The sequence below is a fragment of the Delphinapterus leucas genome, chromosome 6 (assembly GCF_059928025.1).
Source record: "Delphinapterus leucas isolate spDelLeu-1000000601 "Yukka" chromosome 6, BTC_Dleu_Yukka2, whole genome shotgun sequence".
NCBI classification, from domain to species: Eukaryota; Metazoa; Chordata; class Mammalia; order Artiodactyla; family Monodontidae; genus Delphinapterus; species Delphinapterus leucas.
The window spans coordinates 30,180,334-30,207,665 of NC_143134.1; the positions used below are offsets into that span (position 1 = coordinate 30,180,334).

At 44.3% G+C, this 27,332-nt stretch overlaps 1 protein-coding gene across 1 annotated transcript in view; it reads left to right on the forward strand.

Annotated features, from left to right (window-relative positions):
* SHC3 (SHC adaptor protein 3) overlaps positions 1-27,332 on the forward strand; it is a 140,958-nt gene that overhangs the window by 58,023 nt on the left and 55,603 nt on the right. Inside the window, exons 3-5 of the mRNA XM_089912927.1 lie at positions 20,459-20,522; positions 22,779-22,898; positions 26,442-26,495. Coding sequence (XP_089769053.1) covers positions 20,459-20,522; positions 22,779-22,898; positions 26,442-26,495 — 238 coding nt within the window. The remainder of the gene's footprint in view (positions 1-20,458; positions 20,523-22,778; positions 22,899-26,441; positions 26,496-27,332) is intronic.

Consider the following 27,332-nt stretch of genomic DNA (forward strand, 5'->3'; position numbering starts at 1 on the left):
GAAGAAAATACCGAAATAGTCATGGAGTGTTCTTTTAAAAACTGCTGTCTCACCTACATTCTTGATGGCTCAGAGGATGATTTTACATAGAAATGCATAGATGCCAACAACTGAATCAGAATGTGATTCAGAAGTGTTGAAACCACAATGCAAAGAGATTGGAGGAATATTTTAGTCTATTTATTTCACTTACCTATTTCTTTTTACATATACAGAAGAGTGATATATATAGATAGATAGATAGATAGATATAGATAGATAGATAGAAAAATATAAATCTATGCATTAACAAGTCTAAAAAAGTTCTCTCAAAGTATAAAAGAAAAGTTTTAAGTGATGAAGTATTGTGTCATAGTTTTTTCTTTAGCTGTGGGACATACAATATGCATTTTTTCTTTATTTCTGGGACATAAAATATGATCCATATTGTAGTCAGTTGCATCTTCAATTTGACTAAATGTAGCATTTCCTTCATGTTTTCTATGCATTTTTAAACATTTTATGTGATTTTAAATTAACAGAAAAGGTGTAAGAATAGGACAAAGGATTCCTGCAAATCTCTATTTTTTTTTTCTGAACCATTTCAGAATAAGTTGGAGATATTGTGCTTCTTAGACCTTAGCTATGTAAGAGTGTCTTTCCTAAGGACAATGGCATTTTCTTACATATCCAGAGCACAATGACCAAATCTGGAACTATAACACTGATAGAACACTATTATCGAATCTACAGCCCATCTCCACATTTCATCAGTTCTCCTGGTAATGTCCTCCATAGCTGTTTTTGTCCAGTCTAGGATTCCATCCAGGCTCGCACATGGCATTTAGTTGTTGTGTCTCTTTGGAGTCCTTTAATCTGGAACAGTTCCCCAGCCTTTCTTTGTCTTTCTTGACATTGACATTTATTAAGAGTACATGTCAGTTATTTTGTAGAATTTCCATCACTTTTAATTTTCCTGTTGCTTTCCCATGATTCATTTCAAGTTATGTATTTCTGGCAGTAAACAATAGAAATTGTTGTGTCCTTCTCAGTGCATGACATTAGAAGGTACATGGTGTCACTTTGTCTCCATATTGATGATGTCAACTTTGATGAGTTAAGATGGGGTATTTTTCATATACATTGTTCATATAATAGTGTTCAGACTGTATATAAAAGTTTGTGTTCATCTTTCCTCCTTTAGAATCATAAACACTTCTCATCATTAAAAGCTTTCAGTATTTATTGTTTATTATTTAAAAAGAATAAAGTCTAAAATGTCTGAATGCAGTGGGGACTGAGCCAAGTTATCTTGAAAGTTGGGTTTGAATTTCCTTGATGAGCTCTCAGGGAGGTATTCTTATGGCCCACAAAGGCAACAGGCTATCCCTAGAAGAGACCTAGGCCCTGGGCCAGCACATAGTAGGTGCTCAATCAAAGTTTTTTGAAATCTTAAAGTTTCATGAATCTAGGGAAATGACTAAAAATGAAGCATAAGAAAAAGCAAATTGCTAATAGTGGCAGCTCAGAAGATGTGATTAATATGACAAACTCTGAGTGGAAAAAATGATATTAAATTCCTCCTTCCTTTTGGCCCCCTGGGCCTTTTCTATGAAAATTAGTGCAGCTACATCTGCTGAGCAAAATGGAAGGCACTTGTTTTAGAAGACCTGGCTTCCTTTGTTGGAATATAATATTGTGGGATAGTGTCCTTTCTCTCCATATTTTAATTTTCTACTTATAACCTGGAAAAATGAAGACTTGTTGGATAAGTTCCAGATTAGCAACTTGTAACTCCTTTTGAAGTAAAGCCTTTAAGCACTGGAAAGTAAATTCAATTAGCTAATCTGTAATTTAGTTTAATGTACTTTAATACCTAAAATATCAGAGAGAGAGACATATTGTTGAATGGTGAGTCTGATTCTGCCTCCTCTGGGGGACATGGCTTGTGGCTGGTGTTCTTTTAAAAGAATGAACTCCTTCTCTTCCTCCTGCCTGCTGGTACCTGGCCTGGCTGGTATCCTTGCTGTGCGGCATCCGCCTCAGGGCCCAGGGTCTCTGCAGCGCCCCCTTTGGTGGAACTTGTAACTCTGCCTGTCGCCTGGGATGGGAGCACCTGTGCCGGAAGTCTCCCCTTGCAGGGCTGGGGCGACTGGCTCCCAGCTGCATCATGCAGTTTCTTCCACCCTCTTGTGAGGCCCTGGTCACTCCTTGTTATGCTCTCTTCTATTTTAACAAAACAATCCTCACCTCCTCAGGCCCTGAGTTTAGCAGGACCAGCTGGACCCCTTGACCACCTCCACTCTGTCCAGAACCCAGGACCCCTCTTCCTGGGGAGGGCAGCTGGTGGCAGATCCTGGGGTTCTGGTTTTCAGACCCTTCGAGGATTATCTGAAGTGCCAGTAAATGCTCCCTGCTGCCTGTGACCATCAGAGGCCCAGCCTGTCCTCACCCCTGTTCCCCCTTGACCTGTTGAGACCTGCAGGACAGGCAGGTGACGGTGAAGGTGGGGTCAGGCCATCCCTGCAGCCTGCACACCGGGTGCTCCCTGAATGTGCACTGGGAGAGTGGGGGCAGCCACTTCAGCGATTTTCACACCAAGCCTACCTTCCTTGGACATCTTTCTCTCGTGTAAAGAGCACACCCATGGGCTCCTCCTGGGAAAACACACACACACACACACACACACACACACACACACACACACACCTGGCACTGCTGGTGGCCTGAGAAGTGGGAGTCCCGGCACTGCGGTCCCATATGGGAAACAAAAAATAGGCTCTACGCCAGGGTTTCTCGGCCTCGACATCATTGACATTTGGGGCCAGGTCATGCTTTGCTGTGGGGACTGTTCTGTGCATTTCAGGATGTTTAGAAGCCCCTCTGAGCTCTACCTATTAGATACCCTCTTCCCCAACGTTGCAACGGCTCAAACCATCTTCAGACTTTGCCCAGTGTCCCCTGGATTAAAACTGCTGCTTTACACTAACCTCCACACCTTAAAACTAAATTTGAGTTCATCATAAAAGTCATACGTACATGCTCACCAGAGAAATTTTAGAAAATAAAGAAAAGTATACAAAAAAGGAAGGGAAAGTTTTCCCTTAACCTTTCACAATTTTGCAATCACACTTTATGCAAAGTTTTGTGCCTTCATTTTTTTCTTAAATGTAATATTAAGTAATCAGGTTCATATTATTACTTTAATTTTATGTTATGTGTATATATTATCTCCAGGTCACTCCCTCCAGTCTATTCACTGGGTCTTAATGGAAATTAACTCAGCCCTTCACATTTGATAGGAGCCAAGTCTTAGCACGAACCTCACCTGGGAGTGGATGGGGTCTGCCTTGCAGTCTCCACCCAGCTCCTTGAATCCAGGACACAAGCAAGTAACGATGTCCCTATTCTTGGGGAATTGAGAATCATCTCATGCCCAGTTATTAGCTGTTAACATTTTGTATGTTTGACAAAATTCTTGTTTTCATCTGAATACAACTTTCTCATCCATCCGTATTCAACATTAGTGAGTGTAGTAGAGTAGACCCTGATCCTCTGAAATGTATGTGCCTAAATGTATGTTATTCATTATTTCTTATCTGTGGTTTGTTTACATCTGAGGCAGCACTTTCTGACATGTGGCCAGACGCCCACAAAGCCTTTTAATAGCTGCAGAGCACAGGATGTGCTGAAGGATGTCCCACGAGAAGCATGTTATCATTTAGGTTTGAAAGGGCCTTAGCTCAATTATTTATAGACTCAGGCAGGAATTCTGTCATTCTGGGCATAAAAATGTATTAAAAAATGATGATGCACTTGACAGGAAATACTGAAGGTTTAATTATACCCAGAATGAAGGACAAGATTAAAATCCATGAATCTCAGTAAGTCACCTATGACCCAGTGGGTCAGCCTGTAGGTGGGAGACACACTACACTTTTATGCCCGGCTGCTGCCAGGGTGCTCGTTGTTGTATACACGGCCCTTGGTGTCTGGCTCTGACAGCAATGATTGTTGTTGTTGTTTTTTTTATTTTGGCTAAACATAAAATTTACCATTTTAACCATTTAACCATTTTTAACTGTACAGCTTAGTGGCGTTAAGTACATTCCATTGTTGTGCAGCCATCACCATCAACCATCTCTAGGACTTTTTCATCTTCCCAAACTAGAATTCTGTCCCCATTAGATAATCACTTCCCATTCTTTGCTCCCCTCAGCCCCTGGCAACCTCCATTCTACTTTATGTCTCTGTGAATTTGACTCCTCTAGGGACCTCATATAGGAGGAATCATACAGTATTTATCTTTCTATAACTGGCTGATTTCACTTAGCAGAATGTCCTCAAAGTTCATCCATGTGGCATGTGTCAATTTCCTCCTTTTTTAAGGCCAAATAATATTCCACTGTATGTATATTCCACATTTGGTTTATCCATTCATCTGGTCAATGGACACGGGTTGCTACCACCTTTTGGCTATTGTGAATAGTGCTGCTATGAACATGGGTGTACAAATACCCAAGTCCCTGCTTTTTTGGAGATATATATTATATATATAAATAAATAAATAAATAAATAAATAAATAAATATATATATATATAATTTTTTTGATATATACCCAGAAGTGGAATTGCTGGATCATATGTTTAATTTTTTGAGTGACTTTCATACCAGTTCCCACAGCAGCAACATCATTTTACGTTCCTGCCAGCAATGCACAAATATTCCAGTTTCTCCACGTCCTTGCCAACACTTACTATTTTAGGCTTAGTTTAAAATTTTATTTTAATAATAGTCATCCTGATAGGTATGACATGGCATCTCATTGTGGCTTCAACAGGAATGATCATTTATACTTGTAGAGTGTTTTGCTTTTTTATTTCAAATTCCTTTCGCATATGAGTTTACATTTGATCCCCTCGTAGGTGATGGGTGTTCGTTGTGACTCTAATGCCAGGTGCCCCAGTCTGGATTCGTCCAATTTCTTCCAGCATCCAGGGCTTATGCTACAAACTAGATCCACTGCCCACAGCCACCTCCCAGCTGTGTGACCTCAGACAGACCACTTAACCTCTCTGGTCTTAGGTTTTTCACCTGTAAAATGGGAATCATAATGATTCCTACCATATTAAAATATTAATATGCTCAAAATCATAGAATAGGGCCAGACGCTTAGCAAACACTCCAGAAGTGTTAGTTGGGGCTATTATTATTACTTTTACAATCTTCCTACCTTGGCAATAACATCACCCCGTCACCAGCCTCAGAGTCAGTGTCTTCAAATTGTGTGTGCTCTTCTTGAAAATGCTTCTCGGGTTCCCACCTTCCTTCCATCCCACCTCAGCTCTTCCCAGGATTCTTTACCACAGAGACTCACTTTCACATTAGACCCCTAAGTATTTGCCCAGCAACACTTCTTCCTCCAGTTTCTCCTTAAATAAGATCATATTACTGTTCCAAAACTATTTTCATCCCCTTTTTCTCTAGCTTCAAAAGCTACATTGGGTCCTAATGACAGAGCAGAATACATTCCAGTCATGCTGGCTGGTTTTCCTGTGTGACTTTTCATTCTTGTTTTGTATTTAACAATGAATTTGTTGAGGTATAACATACCTCCAGTAGAGTGCACAAATATTCAGTGTAAAACTCACTGGAATTTTACACGTGCACACGCTGAATAGCTGACACCCAGATCAAGACTTAGAACATTACCAGACCCCAGAATGCCCTCTGTGCCTTCCCAAACTGGTAAAACCCCACCCTGTTCTTGAACTTCTCATAAATGGGAGGATATAGGCTGTCCTTGTGCCTGCCTTTTTCCTTTCCCTCATCATATTCTCTTTGACCTTAATTCCTGCTGTTGTCTGTTCTTTTTTACTGATGAGTGGTACCCAGGGAGTGTGATACCACATAGCTGCTATGCATATTCTTGTGCGTGTCTTCCAGGGAACGTGTGCATCATTCCTCTGGGGTATGTACCTTTGTGTGCAGTGGTGGTCAAAGTGTAGGCTATGTTTCTTATTTTATTAAAAGTTTTCTCTGTGACTATAAATGTTCCCCTTGATTCACTGAGGTCTGACTTACATCAATAAAATCCACCCATTTTAAGTGTACAGTTTGATTAATGTCGGCAATTGTATAGTCATTTAATTACCACCACAAAGAAGATACAGAACATTTTTATCTCCCCTTCCAAATTCCCTTATGCTTTTTGTAGTCAATAGCCATCCCCAAGTCTGCCCCAGGCAACCATAGCACTTTCTGGTCCTATAATTTTGCCTTTTCTATAATTTCACATAAATAGATTCATACCAAATGAGGTCTTCTGCATCTGCCTTCTTTCATTCAGCACAATGCTCTGAGGGCCCCCATGTTGTTGTGTGTCATTGCTGGTAGGGATGCAAAATGGCACAGCACTTTGGAAAACAGTTGGGCAGTTTTTTTTAATAAGTTAATATAAATTTACCATACAACCCAGCAAAACATATGTCCACAGTAGGTCAGTGTTCATAGCATTATAATTCATGATAGACCCAAGCTAGAAACAACTCAACCATCAACCAACCAATGAATAAATAAACAAATTCTGGTATGTACCTGCTATAAATACCACTCAGTGATAAAAAAGAATGAATTACTGATGCATGTGACCACATGGACTAATTTCTTGTTCTATTAAACTTTTTTTCTTTTAAAAATTTGATTAAAACAATAGATGCTTATTGTAACATGTCAAATAGTATAGAAGTACAGAAAGAAAAGATAAAGTTTCTCTCTGTTCCAATCACACCTACTTGAGGTAAGGTAACAGGTAACCACATTTTTTTGTATTCACACACTACACACACACAGATGTACCACATATCACACACCACACACATATAGCACACACATACACACAAACACACACACAGGAACTCCCCATCTGTTTGTAAAAACGGATTGGTACCACACTCATTTCTCCACAATTTGCCTTCCTTAGGAACAGATCAGTAGCTTTGGGTCTAACTCATTTTTTTATAGTTGCAAGTCATTATGGCTACATGACAATTTAGTCAACTCCTCCCATTTTTGTTGTTTTGCTGGACAAAGCCACGCTGCAAGGTCACACGGGTCTCTATCCTTTGCGCTGGAGATCTGATTTCCATAGGATTCTTCCATGTGGGGCTGCTACAGGGTCGCTTCTCAAGTTCACACCATCTTGAGCAATTTATGAACGCAGTCCTTTCTTCACAAATTTGTAGCACGGGGTCTTAATGTTGTTAATTTACCAGTTTTATGGTCAAAACAATGTTGCTGTTGTTTTCCTTTGAGGTTTTTGTGTTCCAGAAAGGTGGCATCTTCTCACACATATTTGTTGGCCGGTTTCATTTCCTTTTTAATGAATCACTTTTACATCACTTGCCTGTTTTTCTATTGGGTACTTTTTCATTTTCTTATCAATTTTGGGGCACTTCTTGCACATTTTATATGTGCTGGAAATATTTTGCAACACAATATCTCCCTCACTGTGAGATTATACTAATGAGTTTTTAATATTTCACTTTACTTTTTATATTTGGGTCTTTTTTTCACCTGTAATAAGATACAGGTGCCCAAACTGGAATCTCCCACTGAGTTGAAATTCCACCTTATCATCTACTAAATTCCCTTATCTCTTTGGCTCTGTTTCTGGGCCCTATTTAAGTCCGCTGATGGATTTTTCTTCGGTGTACCAATAACCTACGGTTCTGATCTTTGTGGTGATGGTATCATATTTCTGATCTCATAGGAGGTGTTGCCCCTTGCTAGACTTTCTTTCTGTTTAAAAACATTTCTTCACAATTTTTGAACTTTCTTATGCAGTCTAACATCATACTGCTCAGTGCAAAAAGATCTCATTAGGATTACAATTATAATCAAATTAATTTATTGCTTTGGAGAGAATTTACATTTAATATTAGTATGTCTTTATATCTGGGGACGTTTATTCAGACCTTGTTATGTCCTGTGGTAACATTTTAGCTTGTCTTCATGCAGGCCGTGCCCCACGTGTTACACTCCATCCTGTGTCTTGCACAGTTTTGGCCTCGATGTGCATGGGGTTCCCCACCCTTCACCCCACTATTCCCCTTTCTATGTGCTCACTGCTGTTGGAAGGAAAAGAGTCTTTCTTATTTGTTTCTACATTACCAAACCTTCATATTACTTCCCAGTAGTTTTTTTCCTTATGTCTCTTCAACAACACAATTTCCCCCAGCGTTCATGACACCACCCTTGTGGCTTACTTGCCTGCATCCTTGGTTCCCGTTCAAGGTCTTGCTTCTGGGCATCCTCTGTGCTCTGTAGCTGCCTTCCAGGCCCAACCTCCCTCCTCTTCATTTCTGTGTCTTTGCTTGCCCTCCCCTGTCCTGCACTGGGCTTGGCACTCTTCTCAACAGAGAGCCTGCCAAAACCCCTGGGGCGGGGAGCCAGCCTGTGCCCAGAGGGCCAAGGATTTCCCTGCTCTGACCCTGCACTTGGAGACCCGTGGTCTTTCCTTTCTCTGAGACCATGTCACATAGTGTGGGGCTGGATGTGGTCCTTCCTTCTCCTCACTTCGTGCATTTGGTTTCCCTTCTCATGTCAGTTCTGAGCCCACCCTGTGCGGACGGCTCTTCTTGTCCGTCCCTGCTGCCCACAGGGTCTGGCTGCTCTGCACACGCTCGAGCCCCATGAGGGAAGGGCTGGCCCAGGCCCACCCCAGTGCCAGTGCTGGCCTCGTGGTCTCGGCTGACCTGCCGGCCTCCCCAGCAGAGGGAAATGGACAGGGATTTGATGTCTGCCCCCCGTGTCTTGTCGTCTTAGTGAGACGCTGCATCTGAAGGCCCTCTCCTGACCTGGCTCATCAATGCTGTGCGCCCATCCATCGTGTGTGTTCATGGGATTCTGTGTGGACCCGATGATGTGCTTGGGTAGCTTTGGAAGGCAGCTCGGGAGTGTTGAGCATCCTCCTGAGAGATGAAGTCTCAGGGTTCTGGAGCCGTGCCCAGTGTCACCGAGCAGTGCTGCACACCCAGTGGTGCTGCCCATGGTGGTTGTGCACTGTGACAACGGGGCAAGATCACAACCCACACCCGGATGTCCCGGCCTGACAGGGCTCGTCCCTTCTTCCTGTGTGACCGTGGGGTGCCCGCTTCTTTGCTCACGGAGGCTGATGGCAGGATGGCCCCTGGGTCACTGGGTGCATCTGATGAGTTAAGGTGGCCAGGGCCTCCCCACCACAGCCTCTAAGGAGACTCAGGGCTGGGAAAGGCCCGGCTGTGGAGGCTCGAGTATCTAATTCAGATTTTGACTCTTCTAATGCGATGTGATTCTGGGAAGAATTAAGTACCTTCTCTGAGCTTAATTCCTTTTATCTTAGTTTATTTTTCCCCAAGGGGAAGGATGGTGCCTACATCTCAGGGGTGGCAGCTCAGGGAGATGAGGGGCGTGGAGGCACACAGCAGAGGCTAGCTCCCTCACTCTTGGGGTGCTGACTTAGCACAGTGTGTGTGTGTGTGTGTGTGTGTGTGTGCGTGCGAGCCCCTTTCTTACAGCTTAAATTCCTCATTTGCAGGGAGCCTGAACACCCACCCTCCAGGTCCCAGATCCCGGTCCCCTCTCGCTCTGCCTCTTAAATTGAGAATTACCTCCACACAGCAACTGCCCAAGTATATTTCTTTGAAAGTTTATCTCTAATGTTTCCCTCACGGCCCTGTCTTGTGCCCTCTTGTCCTTTCTCCTCCACAAGTTCAACAAGAGGGACTTCGTTTTCACACCTACATAGAAACAGGCAAATACGGACAGAAAGCCAGACAAGAGGACTAAGAAGGGAACTCTCTCCAAATAGAGGAGCCTATGATGAATGGAGCTCGTTGAATGATCAGAGAAAGGAAACAGAGCTTGTCTAGATAAAAATCACCATGAGGCTGTGCCTCCCCCAGGAAGGGGTGGGATTAACACCATTTATACCTGAGGACGAATAAAACCAGCATGTGCTCTCTTGCCTTGCAGATGTACTCTCTCACTGAAAGGCACTTTCTGAGGATCCGCGGAGGGGGGCCCCATGCCCCAGGAGCACTCCTCGCCACCTCTGAGGCCCACGGCGGCGGGGGGTGCTGACTCCCGTGCTCCGAATTCTCCAACCCTCCGCCAGCCAGCCGGCCTGCTCATGTCCCTCCTGCGGCTCCTCCCCTGGCCCCTGTCCTGCACTTCCCCACCTCTTTGGGGGCCTCCCTGTCTTTTCCCACGGGGCCTGGCAATCATCCTTTTGACTGATTGCCTTGTAGCTCTTTCCTGATATTAAACATATTTCTGAGAAAAGCAACCCATTGTGTCTATGGAGCATTTATTTCTAGGAATTTGTACTTTGGCTTCCTGAATTCCACGCCGCTCGTCTTCTAGAGTTATATGATAATCTGTCGTCTTATTAATAAAATGGTGACAAGAGAGGACGTTTTGGGACCAGCGAAGTAGACCGCCGAAAGAGGTGGGCGTGGGTGTGTGGGTGGGCGGAGTCACCTGGCTCTCCCTGCCCTCCCCTCGTCTGACTCCCCAGGGCTCCTCCCCCGCCTGTGACCCTCAGCAGCTGCCCCGACAGGGGGAGCTCACTAAGAGGGACCCCCGCCCCGGGCTTCCCTGGTGGCGCAGTGGTTGAGAGTCCGTCTGCCGATGCAGGGGACACAGGTTCGTGCCCCGGTCCGGGAAGATCCCACGTGCTGCGGAGCGGCTGGGCCCGTGAGCCATGGCCGCTGAGCCTGCGCGTCCGGAGCCTGTGCTCCGCAACGGGAGAGGCCACAGCAGTGAGAGGCCCGCGTACCGCAAAAAAAAAAAAAGAGGGCCCGCCCCCCACCAAGAGTAGAGAGGAGGAGCTGTCTGACTGAGACTGCCTCCGGAGTTGCTGTGAGGCTGGCATTAGCTCCCCGCTCCCCAGTGCACCTTGATATCGGGGGCCACAGGGGGAAACACCAGGGTGGGCAGGAGGCAGAGGACAGGAGAGAGGTTTAGGCCAGAGCCTTTACTGGGGTCTCCATGGGAAAGACAAGGCAGGGCAGGGTGGACAGCTCAGGATGGCTAGTTCGGGCACCTCCTGCGGGCTCTGAGCTATAGGGCTGGTCACAGTTGCCTGGCACCTGGTCCTGAGATGAGTAAGGCAGAGGAATATTGCCTCTGGGGCCAGGAGAGGAGGCCTGGCCCTGCACTGGTTAATCTGCATGTCATAGGTGATCCGACCGGGCCCTTTGCTGTCTCTAAGAATTGACTAACCCCAGAGGGGTGGTGTCTCTCCAGCTAGAAAAGTTCTTTAAGATGTCAAAATGTCATGCTATACAGAAAATAATGTCAGAGGATGTGTCTGTGTGTGACACAGGGCTGTTAACAGGGCTGCATTCGAGATCCTGTTGGCTGAGCCTATTTTTAGCTGCCTGCTCCAAGACCTGCATCCATCCACCCACAGGATCCTAAAAGGAAAGATCTCATTGGGAAATGGGTTCTCAGTCTGCAGTGCGGTAGAGAGCACAGCACGGGATCAGGCATGGCCCAGGTGTCTGAGCTGCCTGGCCAAAGTGTCACCCACAATGCTGTAGCCGCCAGTTTACAAAGAAAAGTGAACACAGAGGACAGAGGGAAGGAAGACCAGGTGTTTGTTTGGCCCAGGTTTAGGCGGTTCAGTCAAGACTAGAGCCACAGAGAGACTTGGTGATGGAGGCCTGCCCTGACCTTCGGGGGACATGATGGGAAATCCTGGGCCTAGGCTTCTCCCAGGGAGTATGGGAACAGGCCCCTTCCTGCCTCCTGCCGCCTCCCAGACACCCACACAGCATCAGCACTTATAATTAGTGTGCATTTCCTGGAGTTTTTATATGCCTGGAATCACGCAGCACATACTCTTTTTTGTCTGATCTCCTTCATGCCACATAATTTTGTTCAGGCTGGTTGATGTTGTGTGTGTGTCCCTGCTCTTTTTCACTCCCAGCACAGTTTCACTTGAGCCCTCTGAACGTGGTTTGTTTATCCACTCAATGTAGATTTTGTACATATGGCACCTGGTTTCTGGTTCCCACGGTTCCCATCTTGCACACCACTTCTGGTGGGTTAGAATTGGTGTTGAGGATTTCCAAGGCCTTACGTGGTCCTGTGCTTGTTAGAACTCTGAGATTCTGAGTCCTATTGTGGGTGACCTTGCTGAGGAACAAGCCCTAGGAGATGGGCTCTCCCTAGGTCCAGAGAGAGACTGGAGTTCAGAAAACGTGCCATCTCCGTGGACCTCCCACGTGGCCTGTTCTTAAAGCTGTGGGTTCACTCCCTGGGCTCTGAGCAGGCTTAGGCGCTTGCTGGCTGTGTGATCTCAGGCACGTTGCTTAACTACTCTGTGCCTCCATCTCCTCAACTATAAAACCAGCATCAATGCTCCTACCTTCCAAGGATGTGTGAGGATTAAATGAGGCCATCCCTTGAAAGCACATAGAACAGAGCCTGGCAAAAGTCAGGTCCCCTTGTGTTTTTGGTATGTGTATCCAAAGGGTCAGAGACTTTGAGGTCAGGTTTGCTTGCTTCTGAATTTCCGCTTTGCTATTAGGAAGCAGATTTCAGCAGAGTTGGGCTCTTTAGAGCTTGTGGTAGTTGATCTCAGAAGATGCATCTCTCCAAAAAGCTGGCAGTAAAGACGGATATATGCAAAGTTTCCAAGGTCTGTGGATTCCACGCTACTTTGGGCAACCCCTTTCAGCCCCTTCGTGGCTGGCGTTCTGAAGGCAAGTGGCACCATCTTGCCTGGAGCACAGTGCGGTTGGGTGGACCCATCCCGATTATTTGAGACCTTGCTTTTTATAAAATTGTACCTGCTATAAACAGCAATTATGAGGTGTAACTTTCTTTTTGATTGGCTTATCAGCATCTTGAAGCAGCTGAATTGGGAGTAGAGAACTTTTTCTAACCCAACGGTTAGAATTTTAAAAGGGAAAAGAAAATTCATTGAAAGTGTTCATAAGAATGAAGCAAGTCCCTGATCTCTCAAACAAAGATGTCTGTGACACCACCTGTGACCTTGAGCGAACTTTAGTTATTTAAACCATTAGGAATATTAGCTTCAATATTGTCTTGGGAGGACTTTATTCTTTGGTTCTACATTTTTAGCAATCCTAAGGGTTTATCTTTAATTTGGGAGATATTGTACAGCAAGGTTAAGGAATCTCTTTTCTAGTTTCCTATTGGGCTTTTTTTCAAAATGAGAAATTATAGGATACTGGTTTTTTTTTGCATCTGTTTAATAATCATCAATCTGTAGTTATTGACCTACTATGTATGTGTGTCTGGGGCAAATCACAAACATTGGGAATGTTGGGATAAAAATGGCAGGGGTGATTCTGTAAAATTATGACAATTAGGGAACTTGCTTTGGCATCTCACTGATTTTTCAAGTGGTGCACAAATTTCAAAATTCATGGCTATACTTATGCTTGCAACATACCTATTGTTGGAAGATTTAAGTGGTTTCAACCTGTTCTGGTGAAATTACTTTTGACAAATTAAGGTATTTTTGATGCTTAAAATTGTGTTTAACTCTGTATGATGCTTTAGGTTGTAGGTGCTGGGAAGTTTCGATTAATTTGTGCGGATGAAGCTGGGAAGAAGCCATTTGCTCTAAGTGCCCCTCTTAGCACTCTGGGCCCCCACATGCCCTCTCACCCTGGCTGGCAGCCTCCTGGCCCCATCCTTGCTGTGTGTTGGCTCTCATACATTGCCTGCCTGTCTCATGGCTTCATGATGGAGATAATCGGCTGCTTTCATGCCTCCTTGGGGAGGGAGAGAGGCTGTCCCCATGGTGAAAGTGAGCTGTCTATAGCCCTACCCTCAGCTCTACTCTCCATGATCAGGCAGACCTGTGAGTTTTCTTCTCCAAATGGGCCTCTTTTCATTGTCATTTTCACCACAGAAGTCTGGGCTGGTCTCCCTGCCTGCTGTTTCTCAGCCCTTTCTGTGTCTTGCACACTGCTGCTAGGTTAATGTCCATTCAATCCTGTTTCGATCATATTAGCCCTATTTAAAAGGCCTCTGCTGTTTATCACCCCTCAGCACATCCCTGGATGCTTCTCAGACCTGAGTCTGAATTCTAAATTCCTCTGCCTCTCTTTGCTGTCCTTCTGCAAATCTGACCCAGTCTGCCATTTCCCGGCACAGCCACTGCTCGACAAGGCTGCTCCTCTGGGCCCAGTTCCAATCTGTACTTTCTCCAGAGATCTTCTACCGGCCCTGGTTTCCAGTTCCTTTAGTGATGAGGCTTCTCTGTGGACTGGGTGTACACGCCCTCTCGTTTCTCTGAAAGACAGAATTGCCCTCTAGTAGTTAATAGTGCCCATGCTGTGGCTACTTTTTTCTCTAGGCTATTCCATGAGTTGTTAATCTCCTCCGCTGCCCTGTAGGTTTCTTGAGAACACAGAATGTCTTGCCTTCTCCATGGTGGTCAGGGCTGTGATGGATTTGGTGTGGGCGTGGCACAGGAGGATCAAGGACAGTTCCTGGGTGGGGGTGAGGGCAGCTCTCTAGAGGACCATGGTCTCGTTTTCCGCCATGGGAAGACCAGGGTAGGAATGCTTTTGGTGGGGACAGTCAAGGCTTTGCTTGAAAAGATTAAGTCTGAGGAGACTTTAGACAATGAGCTGGAGATATCAATTGGATGTGGTAATTGTCTATAAGATCTTGGTACCAACATCCTGGGAGATGGAAGAAAAATGAGGCTGGAGATAAAGACAAATGAGGCCTTTGGAGCTAGAGACAATAAGACACCTTAGAACAGGAGTGGATGGAGGTAACTGCAGAGTAAAATTAGACTCTGTCTTTGTTTAGCTGAGATCCAAGTCAGGGCATGGCTCCAGCAGTCCCGAAGGGCTATGGTGTGGGACCACCCAGGCAGGGTTTGGGAAGACAAGATGGGTGTGGGAATCTATTTTGCTGTTATTTGTCCAACACTCACCTGGAAAGTATAATGAATGAGGCTGGGAATTACAGAGAGGATTTCTTTGGCTGGAGTCCCGTGTCCTGTGATCCCTACCTTGATAATGCGGGAGGGGCCAGGTGGTTCCCCCTTGCTTCAGATAGAGTGAGGGGCTTTCAGCAAATGACGCTGACTTTGGCATGTGTCACCCAGAGCCTGGGGAGCCCATTGGGCCACACCACTGAGACCTGAAGCAGGAGTGAGTGTGTTTGGGGAGAAACTACCTCCCGCTGATGGTAGGTGCTGTGGGCAGGAGGCACCCTAATGGGGCCATGAGCCCACTGGACTCACCCTGGAATGCTTACTGCTAAAGATTGGGGCCGTGTCAGCAGCAAGAGGCTGGACCTGCACCATGGGTGTTGGTGCCAGGAGGGGGAAGGTATGTAGGCGGATGAAGAACAGACACTGTCCATTTCACAGCATGGGCACCCTAATATTCCCGGGGTTGGGGGAGGAGCCTTAAAGAAACAAGGAAAGTGGCTGTGGGAGGAGTTGGCTGCAAACCTCAGCCCTGGCCAGAAGGCCCAGCCGGGGCTGTCAGTGTCACTCAGTGCTCCCTGACTTCTTCATAGGCACCCCCAGACCACCATCGCAGCCAAGGGGTCAGAAGCTGCAGCCAGAAGGTTGGGAGGTACCTCCTTCTTTGACCACTGGGAGGTTTTGAACCCCAGACAGTGCTAAGGGAAGGAGGAGAGCTCTAACTTTAAATGATGTTCTGGGTTTTCATTATTATGCTGAGGCTAAGAATTTTTACCTCTAAAAATAAGAAAATGGAGTAAGTTGTAAGTTATTGAGGATATTTTCTTCTCTGGAAGTGAGTGGACTAGATACGGGGCATGCCCGGGGCTCCGTCTGGGGCCAGGGAGGAGCTGGCCCCGAGTGGATTTAGACAGAAGACATTGAGGCAGTAAACTCGTTCTCAGATTGTACCATCCACTCATGCAGGTCACACAGAGGACAGAGAGGAGGTGGGTGGAACGGATCCTTGGGGCTCTCCGTGATTTAGAGGTAGAGTCACGGAGAAGGTGAGAAACTGACCACGAGCACCCAGGATGGTGGGGGATGTCAGAGGACTGTGGGATCAAGAAGTCAAGAAAAAGAAGTGTGTCAAGGAAGTGAGGACAGCAGATTGCCTGTCGATTTGGTGCCAGGGAGGGTGTTGGCGACTTTGCAGAAGAGTTAGTAGGAACAAGAGTGGCCTGGGGGGAGCTGAGGAGAAAAGGGAGGTGAGAGTGGAGAGGGCACCATCAACAACGCTGTTGACGGTCCATTTTATGGAGGAACCATAATTTATTGAACTGGCCCCTGATAGGTATTGATTGTTTCCTATCATTCTATTAAAACATTGCAGCAATCAATAGTGTGTACGTGAATCTTCTGGCCTGTTTCTGAGAGTATTTAGAGGATGCATTCCCAGAAGTAGAACTGCTGGATGAAAGGGTTTTGTTAGGAATATGACCAATCTGCCCCCACAGAGGCTGCACCAAGCTACATTCTCACTGATGTGGGATACTTTACCGACAAGTTCTTATCAAGCTTAAATCTTTGGCTGTGAAAATTGACTTTTAGTATAGGCTTTAATTTGTAATCTTATTATGAGTAAAGCTGAGAATCTTTTCATATTTTCAAGTGCCATTTATCTCCTGTGTAAACTCTTTGTTCATATCTTTTACTCATTTTCTATTGGGTTTTTGATGTTTTCCTTATTGACTTATATTAGGACAATTATCTCTTCAGCTGTGAAATGTTACCATTTTTTTTCTTGCACATAAAGTTTTATTTTTATGATATTGTGTCAATATTTTCTTTTATGGTTTCTGTATCATTCTAAGATTCAGAGATTAAAAATGTCTTCCCAATTTTCTTTTAGTACTTTTATGGTTCATCACAAACAAATTAAATTTGCAATCCATCTAGGATTTATTTGCATGTAAGGCATAAGATAAGAACTCAACTTACTTTTTCCTGGATAGTTGCCCAGGCACTCAAATGCCACTCACTGGGTAACTCTTCCCCCCTACTGACATGCATTACAGCATTTATTCTGTAGGGAAGGAAAAAAACTTTTGTGCTCTGCCCTCCTATATTCTTTGGCTGGGACCCTGCAAATTAGACTAACAGAAGACAGATTAACAAGAGAAAACCAAACTTGATTAAAGCACGAAGTGCACATGCTCGCAGTGAAATTCAGTGATGAGTAACTCAAAGAAGCTGTTAGAACTTGGGCTTATATCTTAAACGAAGATGAAAAATCTGTACAGAATTGACAAGCCACAGAAAAAAAGACTTTGAGTTTCTGGGGGTGACAAGCTGTGGGAAGGTAAATGTATGAGGAAACTTATGGAAGATAAGAGCTAGTAACAAGGTTTGTTATGCAGATTCCTCTGGTGCATCTCTTAGTTGATCAGGGTCTGGAGTTGTCTCCAGTGATTAATGTCTGTCCTTCTTGGTAGAGAGGGGAAGGGGATGCCTTTACAAATTTATGTCCTGCTTTTAGGTCAATAGGGGAAGTGAAGGGACTTTTCTTGTATCTGCTTCTTCTCAATTGCCTTCAGCTCAACATGATCCTTATACCAGAGAGACATATTTGGGGGTGGCATGTACTACTTATATCCACATGTTCTACATACCTCTCCTTCTTGTTTCTTCATGAAATTGATTGCAATTTACCATTATATGTGTTCATTTGTTGCACCCCCCCACACACCAGAATAGGAGTGAATGAGTGTAGAAGTAACCCAGATGTCCTATTTTTTTTTACTTTTTAGTCTGTGAAATATGAATGTGTGTGTGTGTGTATGTGTGTTTGGGGAGGCTGGGTGGGTAGCAATGAGATGGGTGAGTAGAGAGTCAGATGGTGCTGCTTGATTTCAAAGGATCCAGTACTACATTCTAATGAAAAAACTATTAAAATATCAAAGGTACTGGCTCTAATGATGAGAATTTTAGACAAAAGGGGAAGATGGTGCACTCATGAGAAAGTAAGGATTAGCATTTGGGGCTGGCTTCAGTTACTTTCAGATGACTCTGGAGGTGCCAAATATTCCATTTTCATATTAACTGAACTCCAAGGTCATGGGTTGGCTTACCAAAATGGGGTCTTACTGGAAAGAATGTTAGGAAGCACTCTCCATTACTAAAAACAGGGCAAAGTCACTACCTGAGGCTCAAACTGAGATTAAATGGATTTACACAAAGCTAAATAATTATTGCTAAAAGAACCAATTAAAATAGCACTACTCACCAAAATGCACTCTGCTAGGCAATAAGGAGAGACGATAAGAATGGTTATATTTAAATTAGACTTTGGAGTTCAAGTTACTAATTTCAGTCATCTAACTATTGCAATTACTAATAGTTACGTCACATTTCTATTTCAAACAGAAATAGATACCATCAACCTGGTTGAAGTGAGAATTCACACACACACAATTTATATGAGCATCAGAAACAAATTTTTGCCAGTGATGAAAGGAGAGCATTCTTCTGAAAAGCAGCTTGGTTTGCAAATCTCTTTGAGAATTCTAAAGGTTGGCTGACAGGGGGATCCCTAGGACTTTCTTGAGTCCATGAGCTCTGATAAATTTCTGGAACGTCTTACATTTGCAAAATTTAAGGCCAAAATATTGAGTCTCTGAATGTTCTCTGAGATGCTTGCTTGCCTCTCTGTGGGAGGATTTGTTTGATAGACCATGTTTATTATTTGCAACATTTTCTCCACAATCCCACTCTTAATGCTCACTGGTTGTTTCCACCTCCGTCTCCCAAAGTGGCACATAAGCAGCAAGGCCTTCTGCCCAAGCTTCAAAGCCTGACTAGATTAGACGTTTGATGATGTGTAACCTATATAATATATTAGACATTTGACATTTCCTTTTTGAAAACTGTCATCCAAGACTGATTTTTTTCTCTTATCCTCTACGTCAGTGGATGGGAAAAGAAATACGATGCTTACTAGGGGTATTTAAGGAATGACTTACTGGAAACTTTCCACCAAATAATGTCTTTCCAGCCTATTGGGACTATCAGGGACTGAGCTGCTTTGCTCAGCTAAATGTATCATTTAAAATAATAAGCACAGTGCAGACGCACATCAAGCTTTAAAAATTAAACAGATAAAATATAGATACTTTTTATACATGTTTCTCTAGAGAAACAACTTGACTCTCTTCAATAAGGAATTTACCTTTAGAAAATACTTTGGATGATTATTTTGATAGAACCACTTTTAGAATATTATTATAAAATAAATGACTAAGGATAAACATCAAAAAAACACTTGTTTCTTTCAAACAAACTTTTTCTGAGTCATGGTGATTCATAATCTATAGTTTTTATGGCATCTGAACTTTTAAAATAGTATTTCTTTCTTCTCTCTGTACAATGGATTGAATGGCAAATGTGAAGCTTATCTTAATAGTCTCTCACCTAATTTGACAAGGTCATATTTCTCTTAAAAGCATTGTATTGTGACAGTAATTATGTTTCTAGATGATACAAAATAATTTCAAGAAGTATTCAGCTGAGAAAGTTTGTGGAATGTTTCTAAGGACCTGTTATCTTCTCTATCATTCAGTGTTTCTCCATATTCCTATTTTTTTTTTCTGTGTTCTTTTACTATTTTGTCCTTCCCCATGTGGGAGTTGAGAAGTTCACCCAGCTCCTTTCTGGGCTCCTAACTTTGGATCCGCCTTTGGCATATCACCCATTATTTCTCACTGAGACCGAGTCACAAAGTTGAGCTATGCTTGCTTTCAAGCACCTGCCCAAGCCACGTCCCCACCAGCCTCCAGCTTCTGGACTGTAGCAGTCTCTGTCTAGTCTTACTTTTTCACCCTCCCACTGCTCCCGTGCCCTCCTGCCCCGGGCAGACCTGTGGGTCAGACCCTCTGCAGCTGGTCCTTCTGTCAGGCCCCCTTGGTACCTAGGATGCTCCTTGCCTCCTTCCTCAAGACAGTGCCCAGCACATTGTAGATGCTTTAGAAATGCCTATGCAGAGCCTCATTTCTGGCTCATTTGTGTACCCCTGGAGTTCCTGTCCTCCTTCAAAATCCTCTTGATTTTATGATATTTAGTAACTGCACAAGCTGGGAATAAAACTCAGAGGACCAAATTTCTTTTAATTACATTCTGACTCACTTCAGAAAGATCTTAATCAATAGCAATGCTTGATTAGGTTTGGGCCTTGTGCCATGACCATGGCCATGGAGAGGACATCCAGAAGAGTACACTTCAGCACTTCAGGGTACTGATTTTCTAAAATATAATCTTAACCAAACATTAAAAACAGAAAAAAGAAAGTGTGGCATCGATTCATATCCCACCCTTAGGATACAACCACAGCAACAGAAAGAATTAGGATACTGCCAGCCAGAGGCTCTAAGATGTGGTTTGCTTAGTTTTGTTTTTTGCACGTGTAGAACGTCTGGGTTATGTAATCCTGAAGGATGGGATAAAATGGATCTCTCTCTTCCTGTTCTCTTAAGGGAAGCCATCAGCCGGGTTTGCGAAGCCGTCCCTGGCGCCAAGGGAGCCTTCAGGAAAAGAAAGGTACTGTTCTCTTGGCTCCGTGTCTACCTGTGTCTCTTTTACTTCTTCTCTCTTCTGTCACCACTCAGAATCTTTAATCACACACAATTGTTCCATTTCTCTTTTCCGTGGCCTGGCTCTTGTCACTTTTTTTTTTTTTTTTTGCTGGACAGAGGGGAGCCAAGAGACATCTATTGATTTAAAGGGCGTAACTCACAGTGACTCTTGTCACTTTTAAAAACAAAAAGAGCTTATATTTCCTCTTTGCCACGTGGTTGACGAGGACATTTAGCTATCAAGGCTAACTGATAGGGTTGTCAAAATAAACACCCCAGGTCTACACCGAAAGACATGTAAACCAGGGCCAGGCATTCTTCTCAGCCTTTATGTACATTAGTTCATTTCATTAGAACGACTCTGTGGTTGATGCCCTCAGTGGTGTGCTGGTAATAGTTTAACAACAGGCTCTTGGGGCTGGAGGTGGAGACTGAGAAGCACTAAATTTGCTGTGTTTGCCGGTTTCTGTGGCATAAACGCTTCCACAATGGCCGATTTCAAGCTCTAACCTGACATCTCTAAAGTGGAGTTGGGAAGAGATGTGCGGTTGGTCACCGTTACACAGTGTCCCCACTACATGTAGTGGACAAGGACATTGTCCACACTAAATAACCTGAACAGCATAGGTAATAGCTAATGTGGAAACAATTAGGAAGTGATGAGTTTTGAGTATTTATTGTTTGTTTTTTTAAAAATGTAATTGATTTAATTGTAAGTTTACATAAATTAATTTTTAATAGCAGCTCTTTTTAATGGCCAGCTCATAAAATTCCTAAAAATTTAATAATTGTCTCTCATTAGCTGGAACAAGACAGCTCTAGAACACCATTGAATATCCCCATTTTACAGATGATAAAAACTGAGGCACAGGTATATGAACCCACAATGCGAGAAGGTGGTGGAGCTGAGCTCAAGCTCAGGCCACCTGGCTCCATGGGCTGCACGTTCAACCCCTGGACTCGACCTTTTCATCCTGGAGGTGGTTGGACCAGACAGAAAAAACTGGATTAAGACAAAGCTCAGAAAAACTCTTTTCTTAAGTGTGTAGTGAATACATAATTAAATATCCACCATCTAGACTTTTCTATGCCTGGACTGAATGGTGGCGAGCGCATCCCTGTGAGTATCTCCGAGTCTGTCCTGAGGCTGAGGCTCTGGGGCAGGTTGTGTGATTGCCTCTGCTGCTCCCAGGGCTGAGGGTCAGCTCTGTCTTTGGACTGGAGACATTTGTGAGCCCTCAGAGCAACTGGGTTTCAGGCAGAGAACTTTGGATGAAGACTCATCTAGATGTGCCAGCCTGTGTTCCAGTCAGCCCACAGGGGACATAGAAGCCAGGCAAGGCTCCAGAATCTTGAATACAGGAACTAGGAGGGCATCTGAGAACTGAGATAAGGAACCTTGTCTTTCACAGCCACTTGGTACCTGACCAGCAAGTCTCGGGGTTCCCTCTCAGGCCTCTTGGTGAAAGTGGTGGAAACAATGTCGATTTCTGGGCTTCACCCCTGGTATGCTTAATCAGAATCTCTGAGGTGGGGCCCAGGCATCTCTATTTTTAAATAGCTCTGGTAGGGGATTCAAAAGCGATGCCTGCTTGGTTAAGAACTAGTCTTAATTGGCATCTCAAAAGAGGGCATGTTTTACTCTGAAAAGGAAGGAAGGGACAGCTAGTGGGTTCCTGTGCCAAGGACAGTCCTGAAGGGCTGGTTGATGCACCAGTTAGAGCAGAACTGGGTCTGTCCATCCTTGTGCTGGCTCCAGACCCCTGAGTTTTAACTGGACCATTTAGCTGCTCATCAGCCCCATGAGCTGCTCCATTTCAGTCTGGTCCTGAGTAGTTTGATTCCTGGTAGGATGAAACTGGTTTCTGAGGCTGCAAAGCTTCAGGCCCTGGCCTGTGGCACCTTCCTGGGACTTATGAGTGACCCCATGAGACACACCCCAACAGGAGCTGCCTGGTGTACTGACATCTCTGACCTTCCAGCAGAGTCGTCATCTCAGTGTGTGTATATTAGGTGCTTTACAGTTTGCCTATTGCATATTCTAGAGTTTGTGTGTTAGTGTCAGATCCCACACTCCCAGCTCATTCCTGGAATGTTGCCTTCATGTGCCCGATGAGAGGGGACTGTGGAGGTTGAAGGTGTGGAAGATAACAGCGTAGAGGCCTTGACAATGTGGCCTCCTGTGAACGGAAATCTAAAATAATGCTGCTTGATTTCACAGCCTCCGAGCAAAATGTTGTCCAGCATCCTGGGCAAGAGCAACCTCCAGTTTGCGGGGATGAGCATCTCCCTGACCATATCCACCGCCAGCCTGAACCTGCGGACCCCAGACTCGAAACAGGTCTGTAGGTGCTCAGGCCCTGCCCTGCCCATAGCCCCCAAACCGTGGCTGTTGCACAAGGCTTCCCACTTCTATCTTTACCGGGTCCCTGCGGAGCACATTTGTGTAAAATCTTCACCAGTCCACAAACTCTGGCCACTTCCAAAGGTCGCTGACAGAATGATAGATGGAATTGGGTCTCTTGAATTCTGCTATAAATTACCTTTTTTTTGAGGATAATGCATGAACTCATCAGTTTACTTATAGTGTAAAAAGAGGTGTGTGTATGCCCAGAGGTCTCCTTTCAATGTCCTTGACCTATTTTGCTTTCTTTAATATTGTATTTTGGTGGTTCTACAGTCCACATTTTGTTTTCAGATTTATCATCTTTGAGATGATGGCATGTCATGGTTTAATTGACAGTATTTTTTTACTTCTTCGTGGATTGTTATTTTGGAGCCTCTCTTAGTTGACAGTGTCATGGGTTGGTGCAGTATGGCGCATCTGTGGCATGTCCAGTGCGGACGGGGCCCTTACTGACTGAGGTGGGGATGACGATGCTTACTGAGGAAAACCCTGTTAAGATAGTTGGGTTTTTCTTCAGTGTCTATATCTTAAGTTTCTCTGATTGTTAGTTCCTTTAGCTGGGAAAGTGGGTGTATGAGTAGCTGTCCTGGAACCAGCAGGGGAGTTCTAAAGGCCAAAGGAGGCAAAGGAGGTGAAAATGCTCATAAACCATAAAGGTGGGAGGTGGAACGAAGCCATCCTTCACTTGCTCTGCCCAGTCTGGGCCTCTGCTGCTGGCAGTGTGAGCTGGGATTTGGATGTGCCTACACGGAGAGGGATGGGCAATCCACAGACCTCTGAATGACACACTTCCTGACTCTGGCAGTGTGTTACCAGGGATGCCTAGGGGTACCTTCATGTTGCTATACATATTCATAATTATTGATTCTGTATTCCCCAGGTAAGCAAGCAGCATCCCCAGCTTCATTTAGGATGAATGGGACACCACCGCACCCCTGCCCCAACCCAAGATGTTGAAATAAATTCTAGATCTAGCATAGAAATGAGAGGCAACACCTGGGCTGTGTTTTGACATGTGGATGCCACTTCTCACTCCATTCATTTGTCCTCACTCAACTGATGGATAATCCCCTGTCTTTTCTCATCGGCCCTTCCGAGGGATGGGTAACCAGTTGTTAGGTGGCAGATTAAGAACGTGCAAGAGGCTCAGCGTTTCTCTGGAGCCGCCTCCTGCTGAGCACCGTGGTGGCTCACGGTGCGCCTTGCTCGGCGCTGCCCTCACACGCTCACTTCCATTCCTTTTGTTTTTAACTGAAGTATAGTTGATTTACAATGTTGTGTTAATTCTGCTGTACAGCCACGTGATTCCATTATACATTTATATACATTCTTTTGAAAATCCTTTTCTGTTATGGTTTATCACAGGATATTGAATCCAGTTCCCTGTGCTATGCAGTAGGACTTCTTGTTTATCTATTCTATATACAATGGTTTGCATTTGCTAACCCCAAACTCCAGTCCTTCCCTCCGCCCCCTCTGCCTGGGCAACCACAAGTCTGTTCTCTTTCATTCTTATTCATGTGGCTTCTGCACCTTTTGTTTGTAGGAATCCTCAGACCACAGTCCTCAATTCTGTGAGATCTTATCTCCTAATTCTCCCTTCTACCTCAAAAAATAAAAAAAGGGAGAGAGAGGCAGACTCTCAGAGCAGAAACGATGAAGTCACCATGGTTGGCCATCCCATCCTCGGGTTGGGGGCTGGTTGGGCGTGTCCAGGTCTCATTGTCCCGCCCTTGGTTTATGTGGATGTGGGAGGGAGTGCGGGGCTGGGGGGATGTCTGGGGAATGGCAGCTCGGGTGACATGAGCACAGTCTGAGGAAGGTTTGGCAGGACCCAGAGCTCACACCCCTCTGCCTCTCCCGAGTTAAGGGCCAGGCTGTAGCAAATACAAGGAGCCCGAGTGGGCAGACCCTTCGCAAACCAGAGAGCCAGCAGAAAGGCAAAGCTAGCTCTCCTTTTCAGAGCTCTCAAGGAGAAGAAGCAAGATGAAACACCCTCAGAGCAAAACACATCCTTTAGTTAATTAGCTCTAATTTTCTTACTCTCCTTTTCAATGTCTATCTTACCCAAAGGGACAACATACAATCACGCAGTAACGGTCACGTTGGCCAAATATGATTTCCATTTTTTTCTTAAATCTTTGTGTTCACTTTGATTTCCAAACCCCAGTTTTAGAGCTGCTTTAGAATCAAAAATTAAATAAACAAAAAATTCAATAAGCAAAAAATGAACAACTTTAGAAGTCATAGTTTATCATCATCTGGGGACTGCTATGTCCTCATTGCTCTCTTGGGAGCCCTCTGCCCCTGGACTAGAGGCAGAATTCAGAAAGCTGCAAAGGGCAGCTATTAGTCTGATCCAGCTGGTTTGGGTACAGGCTACAGAGCTGGACTCGTTGTTTTTATTCATCGATATACTCAGGCTTTTCTAGATCCTGAGTAGTTTTGCAAGTGCCAACAAGTGAAGTAGGCATTTAAAAATATCTAATTTTATCTTGTAATTTAGTTATAGTTTTGCTTTGAGTTTTACTGGAGCATGGTTGGAAAAATCCCTTGGATGGTAGGATTACAGCTCTGTAAATTCTGCCTGCCTGCCGGCGAGGACCTGAGGGGGCTGTGCAGAAAGAAACCTGGTTATGCTGGGATGGAGATGAGAGTGCTGTTCCCACCCCCGGAAATTTACTTCAATGTCACTATGTTGTCTTTAAAAAGATAAAAATATCATAGAAGACTTATGTAGCCTTTTAAATTTAGGGCAGCTCCTAATTTACTCAGTGTCTACTAAATCCCACCGTATGCTGCAGTTTATAAAGCTAATGGAAATTTCCCAATTTAAAATTAACTTGGAACATCCTCGGTGGTTTTTAAATTGATAAATTACAAGAGTGCCTGAGAGGACACCAATTTTGATCTTGGATGCCGGCTTTCTAATTCATGTGCTCATGATACAAATGAGATGAAGTAGGAGACAGCCACACTTCCCTCCACTCCAGCTATGGGGTCTGTACCAAAGACCCCATGTGTCTTTGGAAACAGAAACTGCACAGTTGACATGTTTTGGTGTGTGGTTGAGAAGTTTTCCTTCTCAAAGAGGCATGGTTGTTAAGATCTCCTGTGTTCGGTCACAGCTCTACATTTAACTAGCTGTAGAGCTTTGAGCCAGCTGCTTAGCCCCTCTGGGCCTCAGGCTCTTCATCTGTAAAATGGGATTGCAATAGTTCCTACCTCATAGGGCTGCTGTGAGACTTAAATGAGATGATTCTGGCAAAGCAGCTAGATGAGCGGCTGACATTGTGAAAGTTCATTCCGGGTTATCTATTGTTATTACTTTTATAATTGTTATTTTCATTGGGTATGAATTTTACCAATTATCAGGAATCCTTGTGGATTTGTATTTCCTGCCAACAAACAGTAAGTTTTCCAAGACATGGGAAAGGTAATAACGGCACATCTCTTTTCTTGTTTTGGACCTGGCAGATTATAGCGAATCATCACATGCAGTCCATCTCCTTTGCCTCTGGCGGAGACCCGGTAAGTGCCCTTGGAGTTGTTTCCTCTTGCTCTTGTCAGAATTGCTGCGAAGGGGCCCTGCTTCAGAAGCATGCCTCTTAGGACCCTATAAAGAAAGTTAACTGTGATACCAACTATTTCCACTTCCCTTTCATAAGCTCTTCCTGACTCATTTTTTTTAGGGGTAACCCATGACAAGGACCTACCATTAAATTCCATTTCATTAATAAAAAGCTGTCAAAAATCCCTGAAGCACTGGCTTTCTTAAGGGGTAATGACATAGCTCCCTGGTTTCTCAAGTTGCTGGAGTGCACTCGTGACTGCTAATCCTGCTTTGTTCCTGTTTTTCTACTGGCTCTCCCTTGGAGTCTTCCGTTTTTGGATTTTAAGTCTATTCAAAGGCTGTGGATTTACTTAGTCTGGTTTATTCATAAATATTTGAAATTGGTATTTTTCTCTCCAAATTTAACACTGTAGTCTTTTAATGCTTTGTTTTGCCAACAGGGAAGGAGTTTCAGAGATAGAGAGAGAAAAAGAGAGAGGATAGAGAATACGAGAATGTTCTAGTTTTCATTGCTTCTTTTATTAAGAAGGTGGAATAACAAGGGAATTTGCTCCCCACATTCAGTCAGGAATTCTACGATACAATGCCAGCATTCAGTTTCAGTGTCAGGAAAGGCAGGACTCAGAAAACCACTTCCTCCTCATGCAGGGCAGTGTTTCTGTTATCATTACTGTTGTTTGTATTATTTTGTCAAATTATCGGTAGACAATGCTCAGATTTTATGTAACAGTTTACTGGTCCAAGATAGCCTGAGTAATTAGTGCATTATATTACTCCTTATCCCAAGGCCAGGG